General features: G+C 38.5%; 1 protein-coding gene across 2 annotated transcripts in view; it reads right to left on the reverse strand.

The window, feature by feature from the left end:
• Positions 1-19,994, reverse strand: part of msh3 (mutS homolog 3 (E. coli)) — a 40,222-nt gene that overhangs the window by 3,830 nt on the left and 16,398 nt on the right. Inside the window, exons 17-23 of one of the 2 annotated variants that reach the window (XM_008418214.3) lie at positions 18,020-18,136; positions 17,651-17,758; positions 15,190-15,304; positions 14,760-14,917; positions 7,785-7,971; positions 678-804; positions 132-300 (exon numbers count right to left, since the gene is read on the reverse strand). In XM_008418214.3, coding sequence (XP_008416436.2) covers positions 132-300; positions 678-804; positions 7,785-7,971; positions 14,760-14,917; positions 15,190-15,304; positions 17,651-17,758; positions 18,020-18,136 — 981 coding nt within the window. The remainder of the gene's footprint in view (positions 1-131; positions 301-677; positions 805-7,784; positions 7,972-14,759; positions 14,918-15,189; positions 15,305-17,650; positions 17,759-18,019; positions 18,137-19,994) is intronic. The other variant, XM_081610761.1, reaches the window with a different exon arrangement.

Below are 19,994 nucleotides of genomic sequence, written 5' to 3' on the forward strand. Positions count from 1 at the left end.
ATAAGATTTCACGCATCACTCTCAGAAAAGTAAAGAGCTCACAGTACACACACCATAAAAATACAGACTGACTGGACATGCACTTTAGTGTCTCCTTGAAGGAAATGTCAGGGTGGTGGTGTGTGCGTTACCTCCTGGCGTTGACCAGACTCTCCAGCTCTCGGGCTTTACGGGAGGCGGTGTGCAGTATCGGGTCAGGAACGTCAGCTAGTCGGGCCACGTTCAGGCCGTAGCTTCGCCCCGCAGCTCCTTCGGTTAGCTGATAGAGGAAGGTGATGAACTCTGGCTGAACCTCTCCATCTGACAACACACGCAGTGGCAGGAAATGTAGTCTTAGAGATTACCTTTTATGTTTCCCTAAACAGATTAGGTTAGGACTATACAAAATATGTTCATTACATTTTTTGCACAAAATCATTCATACATAATGCAGTTTTTCTGTGCTAAAAACCGACGGGGTGATTTTTTATTTATTTATTTTTTAAGGCTTGAACTGTTTCGAGAAGCAGTAGAGAACCAAATGAAAGTACAAAAATGTGCACAATGTGTATTTTGCATCATTAATCCCCTTTAAAGTGCAAAAATGAATCCTGACAAACAACCATGTCTATGTTTTGCAGAATCTAGCAACGGGTCTGTGGTATTACAGCAATGTTGGCATAAAAGTGAAAACATACCATCAGTTGTGACGTCAGGTTCATTGAGTAAGAAAGCCATGTGAAAGTTGGACACATGCTGAGGAAACACCTGCTCCAACTCACACAGAGGAGGATAATGGGTCACAAACAAGGTGAAGGACTTCACCTGAGAGAGAGAAGAGAAAGTATAGGATTACTATCCAGGATGATCCACTCAGCAGGACCTGCTAATGTTACGGTCAGTGTTCTGCACAATCAGGCTCAAATGAATGGAGTTGGGTTTTTCGAGAGGTTTCAGTGAAAAAAGGCTGTTTGTTTTTTTTTTTTACCTTAAACTGCAAAACATTCCTGATAAAAGGAAGGAAATAGTCACATTTCATGCTTGAGGATTATAACCTGGTTGGAAGTGGACCCTCAAAGTGCAAGACGAATCAGGAGGAAGAAAAAAAATGAGCATTTATTCAAATACACTAATTCAAACAGCATGTTCATCAGCTGATCAAAAGATTAGACCTGCACATAAATCTGACTTTAGTGTAATTCTCTGTAAGCCATTCATGCTCTCATGATCCCCGATGGCAATGACAAAAAGGTTTTCTGTCTCTGAACTTCACACATTTTTTGAGATATGCCTTTGCTGGTGAAGTTGGACACAGTAAGACAGTCGTATTAAACTTCCTAAAACATCTTAAGGGAAATAGGACAAAAAGTCATGTAGTAGATAAAAAAAAGGACACCACTGTTTACCGTTTCAAAACAAAAATAGGCATTAATACAACATTTGCTTTAAAGAGAAACCCTTGTTTTTGTTGTCTGTTTGACTCATGATGTTAATAAAATACAACAATCTTAGTGTTGGGTAAATGGTGTTCAGGCTGCTGATTATAATTTATTCCTAATGTAATTAGAATGTTTCCAAAACTTGTTTTTCTTGGTAATCACTGAATCTAAAAAAGAAAGACATTTCTATGTGGGCTTTATATGACAGAGTGAAAGATGCAAAAACACAAAATAGCCACTTTTGTCTTGAAATTGAACTACCAATCAGAGTAAACATCCAGTTTCACTTCGGGGGTGTGTTCAACACACAAACATGTTGAAGCCAAAGGTTAGGGCTCAAAAGATTAAAAACAGCACAACAAATGTGTGAACCGAGGAGGCAGACAAAAAAAAGAAGATATTTAGCTAACCTCGATATACATGGTTAGTTAGCATCACAACAAACAGAAACGTCAGCTGCCTGACGAGAAGTTTATACCAGAATCAATACGACACCATCATTGGTCGGATATAGGATGAAAACGCTCCAGTCACTCCCACACCTGTCCTTATTTTCATACCATAAAATGCTATAAATATAATGTCAGAATAGGAATGACATGACGGAAAATTTAGCAACATTGAAACATTTCAAAACAATAACAGCCTTTTCCAAGTGAATGCAATAAAAAAAGTCTTTAGGATGAAACAGCTGAGGCATGCTGTCGATTTCTGTTTTAGATGTGCATTTGACGTATGCCACCTTTATTTAGCCAAATGTTAACTGGTGATGTCTAAAAGCAAAATTTGCTCTCTTGGGCCTCTTTATAGCGAACATAATGTACACAAAACATAACAAAAGGGAGATATAACAGCTTGAGAAAACTATTCAAGACGTAGCTACAAAACAAAAATGTAGCATCACCATTAACATTGTTTTGATTCTTTGTCTTTGTACCCTGCAGCCAGCATTTTTGAAATAATACCCTGTACACTCACTGCTTATTTATTTTCTCCCTTACAGTGTTCTCTCTTATTTTGTTTTATCACTCAATGCCTCCCGCATTCAGCCTCTCTAATTTTCCTGCCTTTGGGAGCAGACGCTAAACTCAGCTTTTCAGGTTCTGGAAAAAAAAAAAAAATGACCAGAGGGAGAGGAGCTCTTCACCTCAGCCAGAGGTGAAAGACACAGAGAGGCAACGTGATTGAACCCTGGAATTAACGGTTCCACGTGAAAACCACAAAGCAAGTGGTGCACGCAGCCAGTCACTTACTCAGGCCGCTTCAGACGTCTGCAGAAACATTTCACTGGTTAGTGCATCTCTCTGAAGACGGTTTCTAAAAGCTTTTTAGTAAAACAGATGCATTACCTTCTTCTGCTCACATTAGCGAGGCAATCAAGCAAATGGAAAACAAAGTACAAAGATATGGTTAGAGAAATCCTCTCCTACGTTTTAGGAATTGTTGAAACCAAGTCATTATTGACTCACAGTTTTAAATGCAGTGCTTTTAATACTCAGTAAAATAGACATTTGCCACATTTACATATATATATGTTTTGTTTTTTTGGGGGGTTTTTTTGGTCTAAATGGTATAAATGTTTTTCATAGTGGCAAAGGTTGCACCTGTGTTTTTCTGTTCTCAAAACGTTTTTATTTTGCATTTGATTTATATTTAAATGTGAACTCTTGACACCTAGTTTCACCAAATACATCATTTGGTACGTTCATCTGTATTCATCTGTATTTTAGCCAGGGAAATGCAATTATCTTTTTCCAAGAAGACATCCGACAGATGAACTGGTCAAACTTATTAAGAAATAATCAGGCACTAAGTCCACTGTTGCATCTCGGCTCCACAAAGAGGTCATCGTGGTTCCTTTCCTCAGGAATTGGAAAAAGTTTTAAAAGCAAAGCTTTAGCGTTGCTGCTTCAGGGCATTTATTTCAAAACCTGTTTTGTGGTCACAGACTGTGTTGGTTAATATTGCATTGAACAGAATATTAAAGTCTACAGCTGATGAGAATTTGTTGTTAGAGTCATACAGCCAGTGCAGTACGACTTAAAGCTGTGTGGAGATAAAGATGTAAAACCAGAACAAACCTGACAAAATTGTGATATCATAGATATAAAATTCACAATTCTGGCTGGACATCGGACAACTTTAATGGAAAAATTGCTAAATTGCTGGTTTCCTGGCACAGTTTATAAATTCAATAAGGTGAAGTTTGGAACTTCGTGTAAGTGATATGGTTTTGTTAAAACATTCAGCGATCTCCAGGTTTTGATCCAGACCCTCACCCTCAGATGAACAGACGTTGATTTTGAGGTTCAGGAACAATCCAAGCACCATCAAGGCTCAAGCCCATCAAACTGGAGACAACAGTATCCCAATACGATGAGTCAGGGACAAAACTGATCAAATGAAACCAAGGAACTCGGCTGTAAGAAGCATCCAGAACAGAAAGATAATGAAATGCAAACTGAAACCTTTTGGCACAGCTAAAAATCGTATCCGTCCACATCACCAAGCTAAATCCCATCCTGAGAAAAGCTTTAAGCTGAGAAGAGACTTGCTGAACTGTTGGCCAATATTTCAAGAAGAATATTTAGAAAGGTCATGTTAAGGCTTTTAAACACAAGAAAACCACCTGCTATGAATTTTGGTGGCACCGTCTTTGTCAATAGAAAGTTTACATGCTCCAAAATATACAAAGCACGCTAAAGATAGCAAGTCTTAATATTTGGGCAAAGATTTCATAATCTCCAGTTTTCTCCGTAAGTTTGTATAACTGGACTAGCATGTTTCTTTAATCATCATTCTTATGGACATGGAGCAGAAAAGAAATGATTTGGGTCTGTCAACAGATGTGGTTTCACTCCCACACACTTCCACCTGACCTGTTCAGATTCAACAAGAACAAATCAATAATCAACATGCACAAATAGAAAAGTCTTCTCTTGCACTGAAGGCTACAAACAAAGCAGGATTTCCAAATGGAGGCTGGAATCTGAATAATCATCTAATTGGGTTCTAATGGTGGCTCATTACCAGAGAACCTCGGGATGGCCCGAGAGGTCGACTCTGCAGAGCAATAATCTGATCACATTAGTGTTGAAACAACTAATCGATTAGGCAATGATTAAAAGATTCATTAATGCGTAATTTCATTAATAAAACAATTGTCTCATCACATTTAAGTTGAACGGTTACCTGTTTACCTGGGTATTTGTCTCACAAGAAACTGAAAAAAGGACAACAGTGCAGACCTCAATAAGAGGAGACTTTAAGATACCAGAAACATTGCACGTCTACACATATACAAATCAGCACAATTAATGTAAACCCATATCTGCTCTGTTTGTAAACAAAAAAGAGGAATCCTTGGTGCATGAGAGAAGTCCAGATGTGTTCAGGTCACAGTTTGTTGCTTTGAATAAAACATGTGACACAACGCTAATCTTTCACAGCCACACGCTGGCTCTGCACCGTGAAAAACGAAAGTTTCCATGTAGGCCACCTGACTGTCCATTAACTTGTCATTATTAGACAATGCAAAATGTGCCATAAGTTTACTTTATTGTGGTAATGTGTATTTGAGGGTTTTTTTTTTTTTGTTTTGTTGTTTTATTTACAGGATTTTTAAATTTAAAGTGCTGGTAATATATTTATAACTTGAAAAACATAAGAAGAAGGATTTTTTTTTATTATTTCATATGCATAACTTTTTTCTTCTTACTTTTTAACCTTTAGATTCACTTTTATGGTGTTGAACCACAAGCTGTGCTCTAACTCAAAAGTTTTCCATCAAAGTCAGAACTTTAAGACATGTGGAAAAATCAAAAGCGGCATTAAAAAAAAGCACAAAAAAACAGGATTTAACCCATGTTCAGGAGTGTACTGAAGGCAGAAACAGGTGCAGAGAGCTCAGAAGAAAATGTGGTTGGAGTTCTGTGCATCAGCATGAACACATCAGAACATTTACTCCCACATGCAGGGATATGTTGCACAAGATATTTATCCATTAGTGTGAAGCTCTAAGGTCTTTTTGTTTCCAAAGACATGATTCCCTCTTTGCAAAAGTAGTTCTTTCACATGCAAATGCCGAGTCATAGAATCGGGTCCAGATGACCTTGGACCCAACGTACATCCCAGAGAACAATGTGAGCTTCTTCAAAAAGAAGAGGATGGAATCAAATAAACACATAAAGAGCCAGCAACACACCAGCAATAGAGCAACTTTCACCAGATCTTTTTAATTTTAGAGAACCTCTCCTCCCTACTCAACAATGCTTCAAGGCTCTCTCCATTATTGAGGGATGCTGTGAAATCCATCCATATTCTTAACTATTCTCAGATGGAAAGGTGTGTTTCTATAACAACTGAGATCAAGGAGGAGCAGCCCGGCTTTTGACGTTAACATTTAGCGTCTGCATAGCAGGGAACAGGAGGGGGAGGAGTGGGAAGTCAAGGAGACGGCATGAAAGACCCAAGCAGGAAGCCAGAACTGAAGAGAGGCTTCTTCCCATATCACATAACTTCTTTACTGCCCTTTTGTTTTCTTTTCTTTTCTTTTAATAGCGAGATGTTTTCTTATAAATCAATGCCGTTATGCAAGGTAGAGAGCGTCCTCCTCCAGCCAATAAAAGATCCCTGCTGCATAAATGACTACTGACACATTTCATCCCATGGTCTCCTGCAGAATTACATAACTCCCATGATTCCATCCCAGATTAATGCAAAACTGACAAAATATAAAAACTGGAGGGAAGTTTTTAAAGATGCATCCTTACTCATCCATATTTATATGCATAGCAACCAAAACCTGTTGGAATAGGATCTTAGAAAGTAGAATTAACCCACAATAAAATACCAGAGCTCCCAAATTTTATCCAGCTGTTCAGTTTCGATTACACATTAACCAGAAGTAAAGTCAAACTCTTGAAGCCAATGAAAAGCAGCTGCGGCTGTAGAATAAAGAAACCACTGCACCCTGGGGCTTTACGTCCTTTTTTAACTACAAAAACACTGGAGCAGACATCACAAAGCTTCTAGACGTTTACGCCAAGCTAATCATTTAGTATATGAATAAAAAGAGCAATGCACAGTTTGAAAGGTTGCTTCCCAAAACAGGGTTGCAACCATTAAATCCTATTTGATTAGCAAGGCTGGTAATAGCTGGTGTCAATCATTCCCCATGCAACTCACACACATTGTTCAATGGCCTCAGGTCAGGGTACGTTGCATTTACTCTCATCACCGTCTCCTATTTTTTTTCAGTCTGTAGAAATCCACTGATCATCTGAAACTGACATTTAAATTCCCTATCACAACCAAATGAATCAGCAAAAAGGTCGATTTCAAGCACCCAACATTGAGAGTGAGGAGGTGAGTGAATCTTCGCCAGCATAGACAGAGCATTTGCATAAATGATGCTGTGCAAACGTTTAGCATGATCAGAAGAGGAAGAGGTTCTTGGTGTGGAATCGCACATTTAGACTTATTTCACCAGGTAAAGTCACATGCTCACAGCACCTTTGTAGAACTTCAGGGGACAGACTTCGCTTTGATGAGAGATATTGCGGCATTTCAATATTACAAGATTTCATGGTAACCTTTACCACAAAGTTATTATCCTTACAGCACCAGTGTGGGCAATATTAGTAATACAAAGGGCAGTTTACACCTGGCACAGCTGATAGTGACGGGTGTGAAAGACAAGAGCAAGAAAAATGTCCGCTAGTAGATGTTCCAGTAGCTCCAGTAGCACTTTCCTCATACTGTGAAGATCTACTCTGCATTTACTAATGCAATCACATCTGACAAAAAGAAGCAGGAAATATTGAACAAACAATCAATAAGAGCAAATCTGGATTCCTGATTCCCAGCATGCTTGACAGTGGCCAATGATTATGTCAATGATTTTCTGTCAAGGGCGGTCAGTATCAATAATTCTCCCTTTTTATCTGGTTTTTGGCTCATTGATTTCTAACTATTAATTATTATAAACAGACCATAACAAAATTTTATAGAGTATGTGTGTAACGATGAATACATTTCATCATGAGCAGCATATATACAGGGTTTAAAAGAAACAGGACAATATTATACACAGGATTTATCTATTTGGATATCAAGGGATCGTCTTTTTTATTCATTTCCTTTTCCTTGACATCTTTCTGTCTCACTATTAATGTTGCTCTTTCTTCTCTGCATGTCTGCTTATTGTGGGTCTCACTTGTTAAAGTGCTTTTGGGGGCTTATTTCATGTCTACAATGAAAATGTTGGTACAAATTACATCAAAAGATCTGTTAACCCTGTAATTATCTGGGATAGTCAACCATTATGCTTTTCGCAGTCATAAGCAAACATAAAAACCAACTTACATCTCTGATGAAGTATTCCAAGGTAGCGTAGGCAATGGCAATGCCGTCATGAGTGCTTGTGCCCCGTCCGAGTTCATCGAGGATGACCAACGATCGTTCTGTTGCTTGAGATATGATCTCTGAGGCCTCCGTCAACTCCTCCATGAACGTGCTGCGGCCTTTGAAGATGTTGTCCGAAGCCCCCATTCTGAATGTCAGGCAAAAGAAAATAAAGTTTATGACAAACCAGACAAGATATCAGACAAAGATAACTCAGTTAATTACATTGTTTAATGGAAACAAATGCAGGTTTAGGGTCAGGAATAGAACAGCTCACATATCTGCAGACCCCACATATACTGGACACAAACTGTTTAGACTTTCACCTACAGGTAACGGAACGTTATTTGCAAAAATAAGTCCAGATTGATCCCAGGCATATTCCACTACATCAACCTTGCTTTCCTCTTTTACAAAAACACTTGATACATATTTACAAAAGAACATGACTTAAACGTTTACATTATTATAATAGAAACGTGAACTCAAAGTTAAATACGTTGCTTGTGATTATAATCTTGGTGAATAAAGCTAATTCTGATATCTGTATAACCTTGATGGTTGTCAATGACTTTGTTTTACATTGACAAAAAAAAATCAAAAACAGAAGAAATGCATTTTAGAGAACTCCAGACACTGTATGCTTTTGCAGGTGATACATGAGTGTAAAATAATTCAACAATCTAGCAGAGAAAATATCCACACACACACACACAAACACTCTCTGGAGGAGATTCATATAGGAACAGAATGTACCGAACTGCCTCCATGTAGCTAACAGCTGGCAGACAATCGGTGAGAGTATTCACACTCTTAACGTAGAGTGGATACGTTCAAATACACGTGTTACTGATGTTAACACAAAAACAGCAATCAGTCTTATCTGACACTATAAACAGCTCCTTCTCCACATGCTTTCCGTGGACAGACCGGAGCAATGAATGCAACAAACAAAAGACAAAAAGAACAAAATGCAGACCAATATTTATTTCTTATATTTTTCATGGTTGTGGTTTACAGATAATGAAAACCCACCACTTTTTGTCTCAGAAAATTAGAATATTAAACATCAACAAAAGTAATATTTTAAACAAAAAAGGCCAAGCTTCTGGAAAGTGTATTCTTTTATATGCACTCAGTAGTTGGTTGGGGCTCCTTTTGTGTGAATTACTGCAGAAATGCAGTATTGCATGGAGGCAAAATAAAACCAGCATCTCAATAAAGGTTGTTTGAAGAAAGCAAAAAGTTACCTACTATTTCCTAATGGCAAAATTCAGCTTTTTCACAACATCCACTTTTTTTAGACATGCATGTATACAGTTAATGATTTTATATGGACCCAAGGGCCATGTAAAATCTATCGACTGTTTTCAGATTATTGACACAACACCAACATACTGATATCCTCCCAGGTCTGAAAACCTTTCTGAACGCTCATCTGGATTCTTGAAAGCAAACTAAAAGTCTGTATTTTCCTTCATCCGACACAAACGCCTGACCGAAGCTCTTTTCCAGTGAATGCTTCTCCTTTCCAAGTCGGTCTTTTTCTGAACCGACTTTCATCCATTCCTGTGAATGAACCACAAACGGCCGTTACCATGGTTGCACTACACATGCCTTACAGGAAAGAGGTGTGGCAGGCGTGCTGCTGCATTTTATTCTCATGTTCTGTGTCTGAAAGCTGACCGGTGGCAGATCCACACCGAGAGTCAGAACGGATAAACAGAATCTGACGCCAAAGATCGTCTACTGAAAAGAAAACGCAGCAGCTCTCCACCAGCTGGGTGCCCTGCTGCTTTGAATGAGTCCCTGACAGAAACTCAGATTCTCAAAATAGGCTCCATTAGTCAACATCTCACACCTCTTTTTCTTCTTTTTTTTATAGCCAAATTTAACTTTATCTTTGTATAAAATGCTCTCAAATATTTCCATATTTTATACATGAATGACAACCACTTCACCAGCTCACAGTGACTGGTCCAAAAGAAGAGACAATACAGCTAGTGTTTAGAAACCGCATGTGTGCTTGTGTCACAAATAAGAGAATAGACAAATAAGAGATGGAAAAATGGCTACAGTACGCTCTCATTACACCAGAAGTATGCAAAACACATACAACTTGTCAAATCCTACAGCAGGCAGTAATAGTCTGTCAAATAAAATCCCGATAAAAGGCACCTTTTTTCTAAGTTTGCAACTTTAACCTGACAGAATGTGAAGTTTAAAGGATAATTAGTATTTTAGTCTTTTTTCAAAGCACCATGTATACTGAAAACCCATCACAACACCCATTTAATATTTTCTTTATGCAGAAAAATTATGTTTTTCAAAATATGAGGACCAATATCAAGAAATAAAACAATATTTAAAACTTAAATAGATTTAATCATTGGAAATTACTTCTGCGGATTTCTATATCCGTGGACTATATATAAGGTAGCACTTTGCATCCCTTATTCTGAAATCTTGGAGGCAATGTTCTGATTCATGCTTTGTGCATGCCTTGGGATTTAAAAAAATATATATAGTTGAAATAAAACCATCAGTGTGAGTTGCACATAAAACGAAAGAGGCCAAAGAATCCCCTCACACCACCTGCAAGAAAGCACAGCCAGAGTAATTCTACAACTCTATAAAAACTCACAAATGAATCAGTGAGTGGAGAATAAATACCTTTCTCCCCCTGCTTCCAACACCCATCTGCCCCATTAGGTGTTTGTGTTACCCACAGACGTCTTGGCAGCAGAACACAGACTGATATTTGTTTGCTGCTTTCACATTCCTGGAGACTGACCGTGTCTTTTGAACTCCGAAACAAGAGACGAGTCACTTTCTAAACGCAAGGAAGAGATTTCAGCAGAAGGTCTAATCACAGCTCTGAACGCGTTGTCAATTAAAGGTCGTTTTAAAACAGTTTTACATCCTGCTTCCCCTTGCTGTTTCCATAACAACCATGGAGCCATGGAAGAATGTGCTCTGTAACCTTCAGGACTCGATACTGACAAGCGAGAACAGCAGCTGCATGCATCCACATACAAATATGCATCTGTCAGCCAATATGAAACAACACGCGCAAGCGCGCGCGCGCGCACACACACACACACACACACACACACCATCAGCCATAACAGACATATAACTGCTTGATAGCAAAGAGGGCAGAAAAATGATAAGACTCTGCAAGGCAGGACAGAATTTTAATCCAGATTATTCTCTTTGTCCTCGTTTATGATCAGTCATCTGGATCAGCCCAGATAGGATTTAACATCAATGCACCCTCCCGTTACTCCAAACCCAAAAAAAAATCTGATCATTCCCCTTAAAAATCACCTGCCAAGCTCTAATTTACATTTCCCCCTCTCTCATGTGACGAGGCAATTCCAACTGCTGTGTTTATTATGGCTGACACAGCAGTAGGAGCTGATTGAGCGTTTATCATGGAGACAGATTTGCCCCAGCATCATAACCTCTGATGGGGAGAGGATAAATAGTCTAATTAGACACTGACAGGATGAGTGAAGCAACAGAGAAGGAGAGGAGACAACAGCAGATACATGATGTGGGTGTGTTTCGCCTCTGGAAATTAATTATTTGTTTCTGAGATAAAGACAATATTAACATCTTTATTGCAAATTAAACAGTGAGCTAAAAAAGCAAAGGCAAAAAAACACAGGAACATCTGGGTAAAACAGGGATTACTCTGGGCTGTTTTAACTTTAACAAATTATAAAGATGTAATAGACCCCAACTTAAAACTATTTACATCTTCCAAAGCCCTTAAAAAATGAGAATGAACTGTAACCCCAATTTAAATTAATATTATTTTTGCATTTGAAGAAAAGTGTAAATAAAGATAGTGAACAAGTGAGTGGATGAGCAACCAAGAGCGACAGAAAGAGAGAGAGAGGGGGAGAGAGAAACAAAGAGTGTAACGCTAGCTGCCATTGGACTTTTATGCAAGAAATGTTCACTAAAGTGACAAGGTGTTGAAATGTGTAAGATATATCAAAGGTGAATATAAATTAACATAAAAAATACATAATAATCATAACCTGGCAAAACCTGACAATGTTATGTATATTTTACGATATTCTACTGCAAGCTAATTATTTGCAAAGGGAAATAAGATATGGTACAGATATGGTTTATATGTAATTTTTTTCATGCCTGTTTTTATTGTAAAACACCTTTGTGGTCTTGGACTTGTGAACAGGTTGCTACATAAAGAAAGTTTACAAATTTGACTCACATAAACACCCAACAGTAAATGGCCTTGTATAGGTTGCGCTTTATCAAGTCTGAGGACTCCAAAGCATTTTACATTACAACCAGTCAGTCCCACATTTACACACTGATGGTGAGTGAAGCCACAGTTTGTGGGGAAAACTGACGAAAACGAGAACGCCTTGCAGTTTTGTATCTTGCGTATCCTCACTTTCAGTTTGAGAGAAATGTAATTCATATACAGTCATATTTTCACGTTAACTTTACATACCCAAGCTTTTTCTTCAGTTCTCAAAGTTAACGCCACACCTTCAGCCTCTATATTTACAAACTCCAGAAGCAGCTAGTACAGGTTAAAGATCCAAGCTTGCAGCCCAAATCCCAGAATGTGTCTTTTAAAACTTGAGTTTGAACACATACTGCAGACGAACTCAGGCTCCCACTGGGCTGTTGCATGGGAACATGCTTAAACCCACAAAAAAAAAGACAATAGCACACATCTGCAAGCCATTAGGTCTAATCACAGACTGCTGCAGCAGGAGAATAAAGGAGTCCATATATTGGCCTCCACTCTATTCCAATATGCCAGGGAGAACTGGAGGGCTTATAGTAACTCTCATCATAATAAGAATAATGATAAAATAGAAAAAAAAGCTTGCAGCAACAAAGCCTTACTGTCTGAGGGTTTGTCTGGCAGAGAGATGAATTGAGGCGTATCGAACCAAGATGGAACAATAAAGTCAGCTGTGTCGAACGACTATTGTTCATTTTTTTTCCGTTCTGTTGCACACCTTCTTTGAGGTAAGCAACAAAATGGATTAAATGGGATTTGTCTGAGAGTCAGACCTAAAAATAAACTCAGTGGTGTCACAGGCAGGGAAAGTGAGATTAGTTTTAAGAGACGTGCAGTCGGAGAGACATCTCCTTCTTCACCAATGTCCTTATAAACGATTGCCTAATAATGAACCAATAAAGAACGTTTAGCAGTGAAGGTGTGAGTTATTAAACATGTTTACTGTTTATTGAGAAAATGAGAGAAAATCACATAATTAAATCTTGATAGTGCAGCTTGAGACCTTTCGTTTGATATCCATGGTTGCTCAAGTGTGCTCACCGCTAATTTAACAGACAAGATGACAGCAAACAGACATCTGCATCACCTTCATTAAAGACAAATTTAAAAATTAATTTAAATAATACGTAAATAAAACAAACGGAAATCAAAACTATAAGTCACATATTTACAAAAGGTCTTCTGGGCTTAAACCTGACTGAAGTTTGTGTAGAATCCAATAGTGTTATTTGGATAAAAACAGGAAATAATTGTTTTATACTTTTATTTTCGTTTTCCATTCTCCTCCAGACTTGGAAAATACTGAAATTAAATCCCATGCTTTTCTAGACTTGTGTAGGAACCCTCAATAAATGAACTGTTAACTACTTGAATTACGTATATATAATTCAAGTGCAATCTCCATGGTAAAGGTCTCCAGCAGCATTTATTAAAACACATCTTTACCTCACAGCAAAACTGCTCATTAATCCTCGGAGAACCTGAGAAAGAACAAGTTAACCTCAAATTTCTACAGTTTTTTTTGATCTAATCAAGCATCAAATGCACTGAAACAAACCCAACGCTCTATCAGAGATTCAACCACACAGGAAAATGAAACCCACAGCATGTGCAGCAGTATCTCTCCATTCAATTTCACCATTCAATTTTCATGTGTTCACACTTACAATCAATTATAGTGAGTCTGTGTTTGACATCTGCTCATCTGCATACACAAAGTCATTGCAGAGAGGTTGCAAAGGATCAAACTAATCTCATCTAACAAAGGCATCAGTCAGGAAGAAAGGAATAAAAACACATTCGACAGCATCGCATATAGAGCAGGGGAGTTGAGGAAGACGTCGACGTTTTCCTTAGATTAGATACTTCTAGTGGAATAAAATATACACCACACGTCAGCAACAACTGAAATAAATCACACATACAAAGAGATCCAAGGGAAGTGGACAACAAATAAAGCAACTGGTAAAAGTAAAAACACACAGACAAAAAAAGGGAGAGAGCTGGGGGGGGAGTATTTAATAAAAAACAGATGAATAAAAATATATAACTGGACAAAAACCTAGCTGGAATCGGAATCGGAATCAGCGTTGCTGTCATGATTGTGAGCAAAAATAAGAAATGTTATTTGTATGTTCATCCAACATTTTCTTATGGTTAAAATGCAGGTTGTAATGGTGCAATAAAAGTTCAGTGAGGCAGAACTGGGTCTATACAAGTAACCGTGGGTCAAAACATGAACAGTACCAGACACCGGTCAGCTGACACCTAGAAAGCTGACTGGTGTCCAAGCTTACAACCAAATCAACACAAGAATAGTTTACACTAATGGGATGCAGTAAAAAACTAACTATGAATCAAAATCTTTAGGATTACATAAAGCCGAGGAACTTTTGCAAGTCGGTATGGGAATATTTTACTAAGTCAAGATGTTGGAGCATGCGGATAGGGTCTTTCCACAGAATTTATCTATTTTTTATAGACAAATATGCAATAATCTTTTGTAGTATTTTTTCTCAGTTATGAGTGATTTGCTACATGTTAAGAAATCAGGGAGTTTCTTTCAAGTTAGTAATTTCTGGCTTGTAATAACTCAATGCAGGAATGAGACCTAAATGTGTGTGAGCTTGTGGCCGTACCTGGTGTAAATACCGTCCAGTACGCCCAGACAGGCCTCACGCGCCGGGACGTACGAGCCTATCTGGGCCATAACGCAGATAAGGGCGACCTGGCGGATGTAGGAGCTCTTGCCCCCCATATTGGGCCCTGTGATTATCATAGTCCTCTTGCCGTCACGCTAAAACAAACAGAAAGAGGAGAAGAAGACACCAACTGTGACTAGAATGAGATATTTGCATGCTTGCATGCACAGCTGAGGAGGTGGGTGGACTGAAAAAGCTTGGCTCCTCTTCCCACAGCCTTGTGCTTCTGTTGCAAGATTAACCTACACCCACTCGAGCACCGAGCGAGGAAGTCAGTGTGTGGGTATGCGTGTGTGTGAGCGTGTGTCGTGCAAAGCTCTTTGTCTCAGAGTTATTTGAATATGTGCATGTGCGTGTGTGTTTGTACCTGTAATATGGTGTGGTTGGGAACATACTGGCTGTGCTCTCCCATCAATAAATCTATCGCAGGATGTCTGCCATCAGTGATCATTATCTGGTGATTATTTTCACACACCTTTGGCCTGAATAGAGAGAAGTCAGTGAGAGACGTGAACACACAGTAGAAACAAAACTCAGACATGATGTTCATTTCTAACCAAAGTTTGCTTGTTAGGGTTGCAAAATAGTGGCAGTTTGTAGTTTAGGAGCTGGTGAATTTGTAAAAGCTGTACAAATATTTTAAAAAACAACAACAGATGCCCTAAATCTGAAATCAAAATAAAAAGGACCACTGATTCTTAATTTTTATCCTTTTAAGTAGTTGAGTGGATAAAGAAAATTGGGAGCACATACAAAAAAAGGAAAAGAAGTGAAACAGCTTCAGATCAAGATGAAGGATTTTCTAAAGCGTGGAGAAGAGACCCTGAAAGAGGAGCAAGGAATCTAGACAATCTATCAACATAATGATAAACCAACCATGTGAGATGTAACAGAAGAGAAAGTGCTGTCCTGTTTGCAAATGGGTTGTACAAAGTATTAACAGTAGGGATGCAAATAATTCTGACAGTGACATCTCTGAAAATACTGACATCTAAACAACAGAGTGAGCAGCAGAGGTTTTAACTGCTGGGATTGAAAATGATTCAATGGGACTTTTTTGAAAGAGAAAAAAGATAAATATGAATGTAGAAAAAAGGAAAATGACAATTTTATGTCTAATTTTGAAATTGGAGCTTAGATCCATCCATCCATTTTTCCAAGTTATCCTGGACGGGGATCAGGACTGAAACATCCCTCTCCTGCTCATTCTGAGGAGGAGAGGGTGCTGCCAGGTGCTTCCAGTCCAGCACAGATTTCTAATTTCTTTGGTGTTGTCTTGGTTTACTGTCTATTCCCAGTGGAACATGACTGGAAAACCTTCAAACCTTCAAAAGGAAATGATCCAGAAGGCATCATTCCAAAATAACAGAACTATCTCACCTGACTCCTTTTGATGCACAGCAGCAAACAACTTTACACCAGAATAACAAAGCTCCTCCTCTAAGGCAAATGCGACCCACATCTGGCTTTTTCACTGCAGTCTGAATGGCACAATTTTAATTATTTCATCCCCCCCAAAAAATCCAGTCAATTCCACTTTAATATGTTGCAGTGAATCTGATGTGTACCTGATTGTTTTCAAAGAGTCTGCGAGCTGAACAATCATGTCACATTTTATCCGGGTTTTATGTCATTTATGTGATACATGCATCATGATTTTGCACCATAGGAAGCCAGTCGTGTTAAATCAGGACGTAAACAATGGCTGAAAATGACTGTGACATTATAAAAGAAGTCTGTGTCACTGGAGCGAATCAAATCACAATCCCACCACTTCTGGCTCTGACTACACATCCAAACAGACTTCCCCACTGAAGTTGCAGTCAATGCTCCACAAAAGGCCGCTTCTATTAGTTGTGCTTTCTTTTTATTAGCTTCCTTTGATCTTGTAATGATCTTGCGATTTATTCAGGGAGTGGTGGCTCCCTGAATCAACTTTAAAATCATATATAAACAGCTCCATCATTATTACTTCCTTAAACATTGCATCTTTGAGTGACATCAGTTTTGGGGACGCAAGCCGTTCACACTACACAGTCTGATTGTAGTCGGTTTCAATAAGCAGCATGAATGACAAGGCAAAAACATGGATTTTAGCAAAAAAAACAAAAAACAAATTGGATTTGTGCATAGTTCTGTGTGAACACAGCCTAAGGCTTATTTCAGCCACCATACACCGAAAGTTCATTTCAGCCACTTGAATGCAGGATGTTCTGGTCAGGATCTTATAACCATAGCTCAGGGTCAAAACACAGACGGAGCGGTGAAGTAAGAGCTTTATGCTCTGTGAAAAGTTGGGTTGTCTCATGAGATGTCTTCCTTTTCCCCACCCATGAGGCTTGATCCTCTTTGACAGGCTTGCAGATGCATCTTTCTGTTTCCGCTCCAGAACTCTCCAAGCACAGGCTTTCAGCTTTTACAGCTGAATGCAACATTTAAAACAGCCAAAGTGAGAAATTTTAAGTGAGCTGAGGTTAAAAGGAAGCTGCATGAAGGAACGCATTCAGTGCTACGATGTGGATGGAGGAAAAAGCTGAAATCTAACGTGCAGAAATAGACACTATAAAGATGGTTGTGTGTGAGTGAGTGGGAGAGATGTTGGTGTTCTGGCAGAGCACAGTGCTCAGCCCGGTGCATACACCCACATACAGCCTGTCGGAGTCTATAGGACACGACAGAGGACGACCCCCCCCCCCCCCCACCACCACACACACACTCATACACACACGTATCCACACAGAGAAATATAAACAATACCCAAACACACACACAAAATATATGCTCCAGCACATGCATCAATATTTATGGTCAGCATAAGAGGAAATCACCTGCAATAATTCCCTTCTTTGGCCACCTCAGCCAATGAAAGGAGGCAGTCCGTGGTTGCTAGGTGACTAATAGCTCTTTTCATGGTGTGGTAGTGCTCCCCAAACTGACTACAGAGAGAGAAAGAGAGAGGAAAAAATTATTTTCAAGTGTAAATTAAGCTTAGTGAATACAGGTTTCAGAGCAGACGGCTCTGACAGGGTGCTTGACTTAAACAGACCAATTCTGGCAGGCAGAGAGCTGTGGACGCATACCTCTGAACCGCAGACTTGTTATGAGTTTTAACAGTTTTTTATTTGAATTCCTGATAAGAACTGTGTGTGTTTGCGCGTGTGTGTGTGTGTGTGTGTGTGGAGTTGCCTCTGTCGTACTCCAGAAATCGGGTCCACTCCCTCTGGCAGTCCAGCAGCAGCTGCTCTCGGAGCTGCTGCAGCTTCTTGTAGCGTTCAACCAGGAGAGGAGAGTGATACCTGCTGACAGTCTTCGTGCTGCAGAGGAAGAGGAGGAGAACAAGCATTAAAGTCCTTCTTCAGTAATAAAACGACTGGATCTTGATACCTCAGAGCTTTTTAACATGTGTGTTCTTCAATATTTAGAAATTATATCATCAGATGGACCAAAATATAAACGTATGTAAAAATGTTGGTATTTTAAAGACCTCAATAAAAATGATTAATATAACATAACTACAAAATAACAAAAGAATTTCTCCAAATCAGTTTCTTCCGATTTAAAACGTAACCCTAACTGTTACTTTAACAAAAACTGTAAATATTTATGTGACTTTTTTTTGTTTAGAACATGTTTTTTCTTCATTCAGTGAAGCTCCTCACCATGAGTAGAGTATCCAAAAATTTCACTCAAATAACAGTAACGGTACTTCCTAATAAAGTTACTCAAGTAAAAAGTAGCTTAGGAAAAATACCTAAGCTTTTAGGTACTACATTTTTCCAGATGTAGTACATCTGGAAAAATGTACTACAAGTACATTTTTCCAGAAAGTTACTAAATGATAGTAAATGTAATTGAGTGAACGTAACTACTTACTACCAAACTCTAGTTCTTAACTATCCATTTTAACCTTTCCAATTTTCAGTATGCTGACTGCTGCAGTGGGTTTTATTTACAGGCTTCAGAGTAAAGGGGGTTGAATAGAAATGCAGAGCAACCGTTTCAGATTTTTTATGTTCTTCTTTTCCTTTCAATTCACAATTATGAACGAGTCAGTGTTAGTCTATATCATAATTTTCCAACAAAATAAAAGTTACTAAACATGTACAACATAAATACTATTAAAATTTTTACAAGACACTACCAGCGTTTTTGGCAAAATTTTAAAAATGACCATTTTTGTTTTAAAAAGAAAGGGTTAGAACGTAAATAGTCTTCAGGCTTCAGAAAAGAAACTGCAGCAACAACAATGAGCATTTACTTTCCACCCAGCTGATATTGAGCTGATGTTCAAAGTGTAAATATGGAACATCAGCAAGCAAAGACATCGATTTGAACAAACACAGAGATAAGGCCAGAAGCAGAGACGCATGGATTCCTTTTTTCTGGTTGCTATCTTGCAAACCTTTCGGGAATCCAGTCGCCTCACGAGGAAAAGAAAAGAGTTCGACAACAACCAACTTTTCCTGCAGCAAAACGTGATGATTCAAGGTGCGGCTGTGTGGGTGAAACGAATTGATGCTGAGAGGAGCTTTGCAAACAGCTCGCCTCTGGATGCTAAGCAAACCATTCCCGAGAACCATGTGAACAGCAATGCCAGTGCAAAGATGTTTATTTATGCAAACATACACAGAATCGGACTGTCACAGCAATATTGGATGTCAGGCTTCTGATTTCTAGATGATTGCATAACTTTATCTGTTATTTAGTTGTTTTAATTCCGGTCAAATTTCCCGTTTAGAGCTATTTTGTTGCCTTGAATAATTTTCTGTTGTTGCAAATATTGGTTTTTAATATCGGTCCAGTTTTACTTATGGCATCAATACCAATATGTTAAAAATAAATCCCTAACTTTGGCTATTTATTTGCTTGTTTCCTTGTTTGTTTTTAATTCCTTTTTCAGATGACATGACAACATGTGCTTCTCAGATAGGAGTCGGATCTGCTTAAGTCCTCCTAACTATCAGATTATGGGTTTGAATAACCTAATACATATTTTATTTCAACATAATTTTTTGTGTCTATCTGAAAATTTCAAAGAATCCCAGAAGATATGCCAGTCCAGTGCTTCAGTCTTTAGCTTTGTCTGATAACAATGGAAAATATGAAGACAATAGGGCGTCGGAAAATGTTTGAACTGGGATATTATTTTTATAGCACTTACCACAAGACTAA

Source organism: Poecilia reticulata, chromosome 9 (genome assembly GCF_904066995.2).
Source record: "Poecilia reticulata chromosome 9, P_reticulata-male-v2, whole genome shotgun sequence".
In the NCBI taxonomy this organism is placed as follows: Eukaryota; Metazoa; Chordata; class Actinopteri; order Cyprinodontiformes; family Poeciliidae; genus Poecilia; species Poecilia reticulata.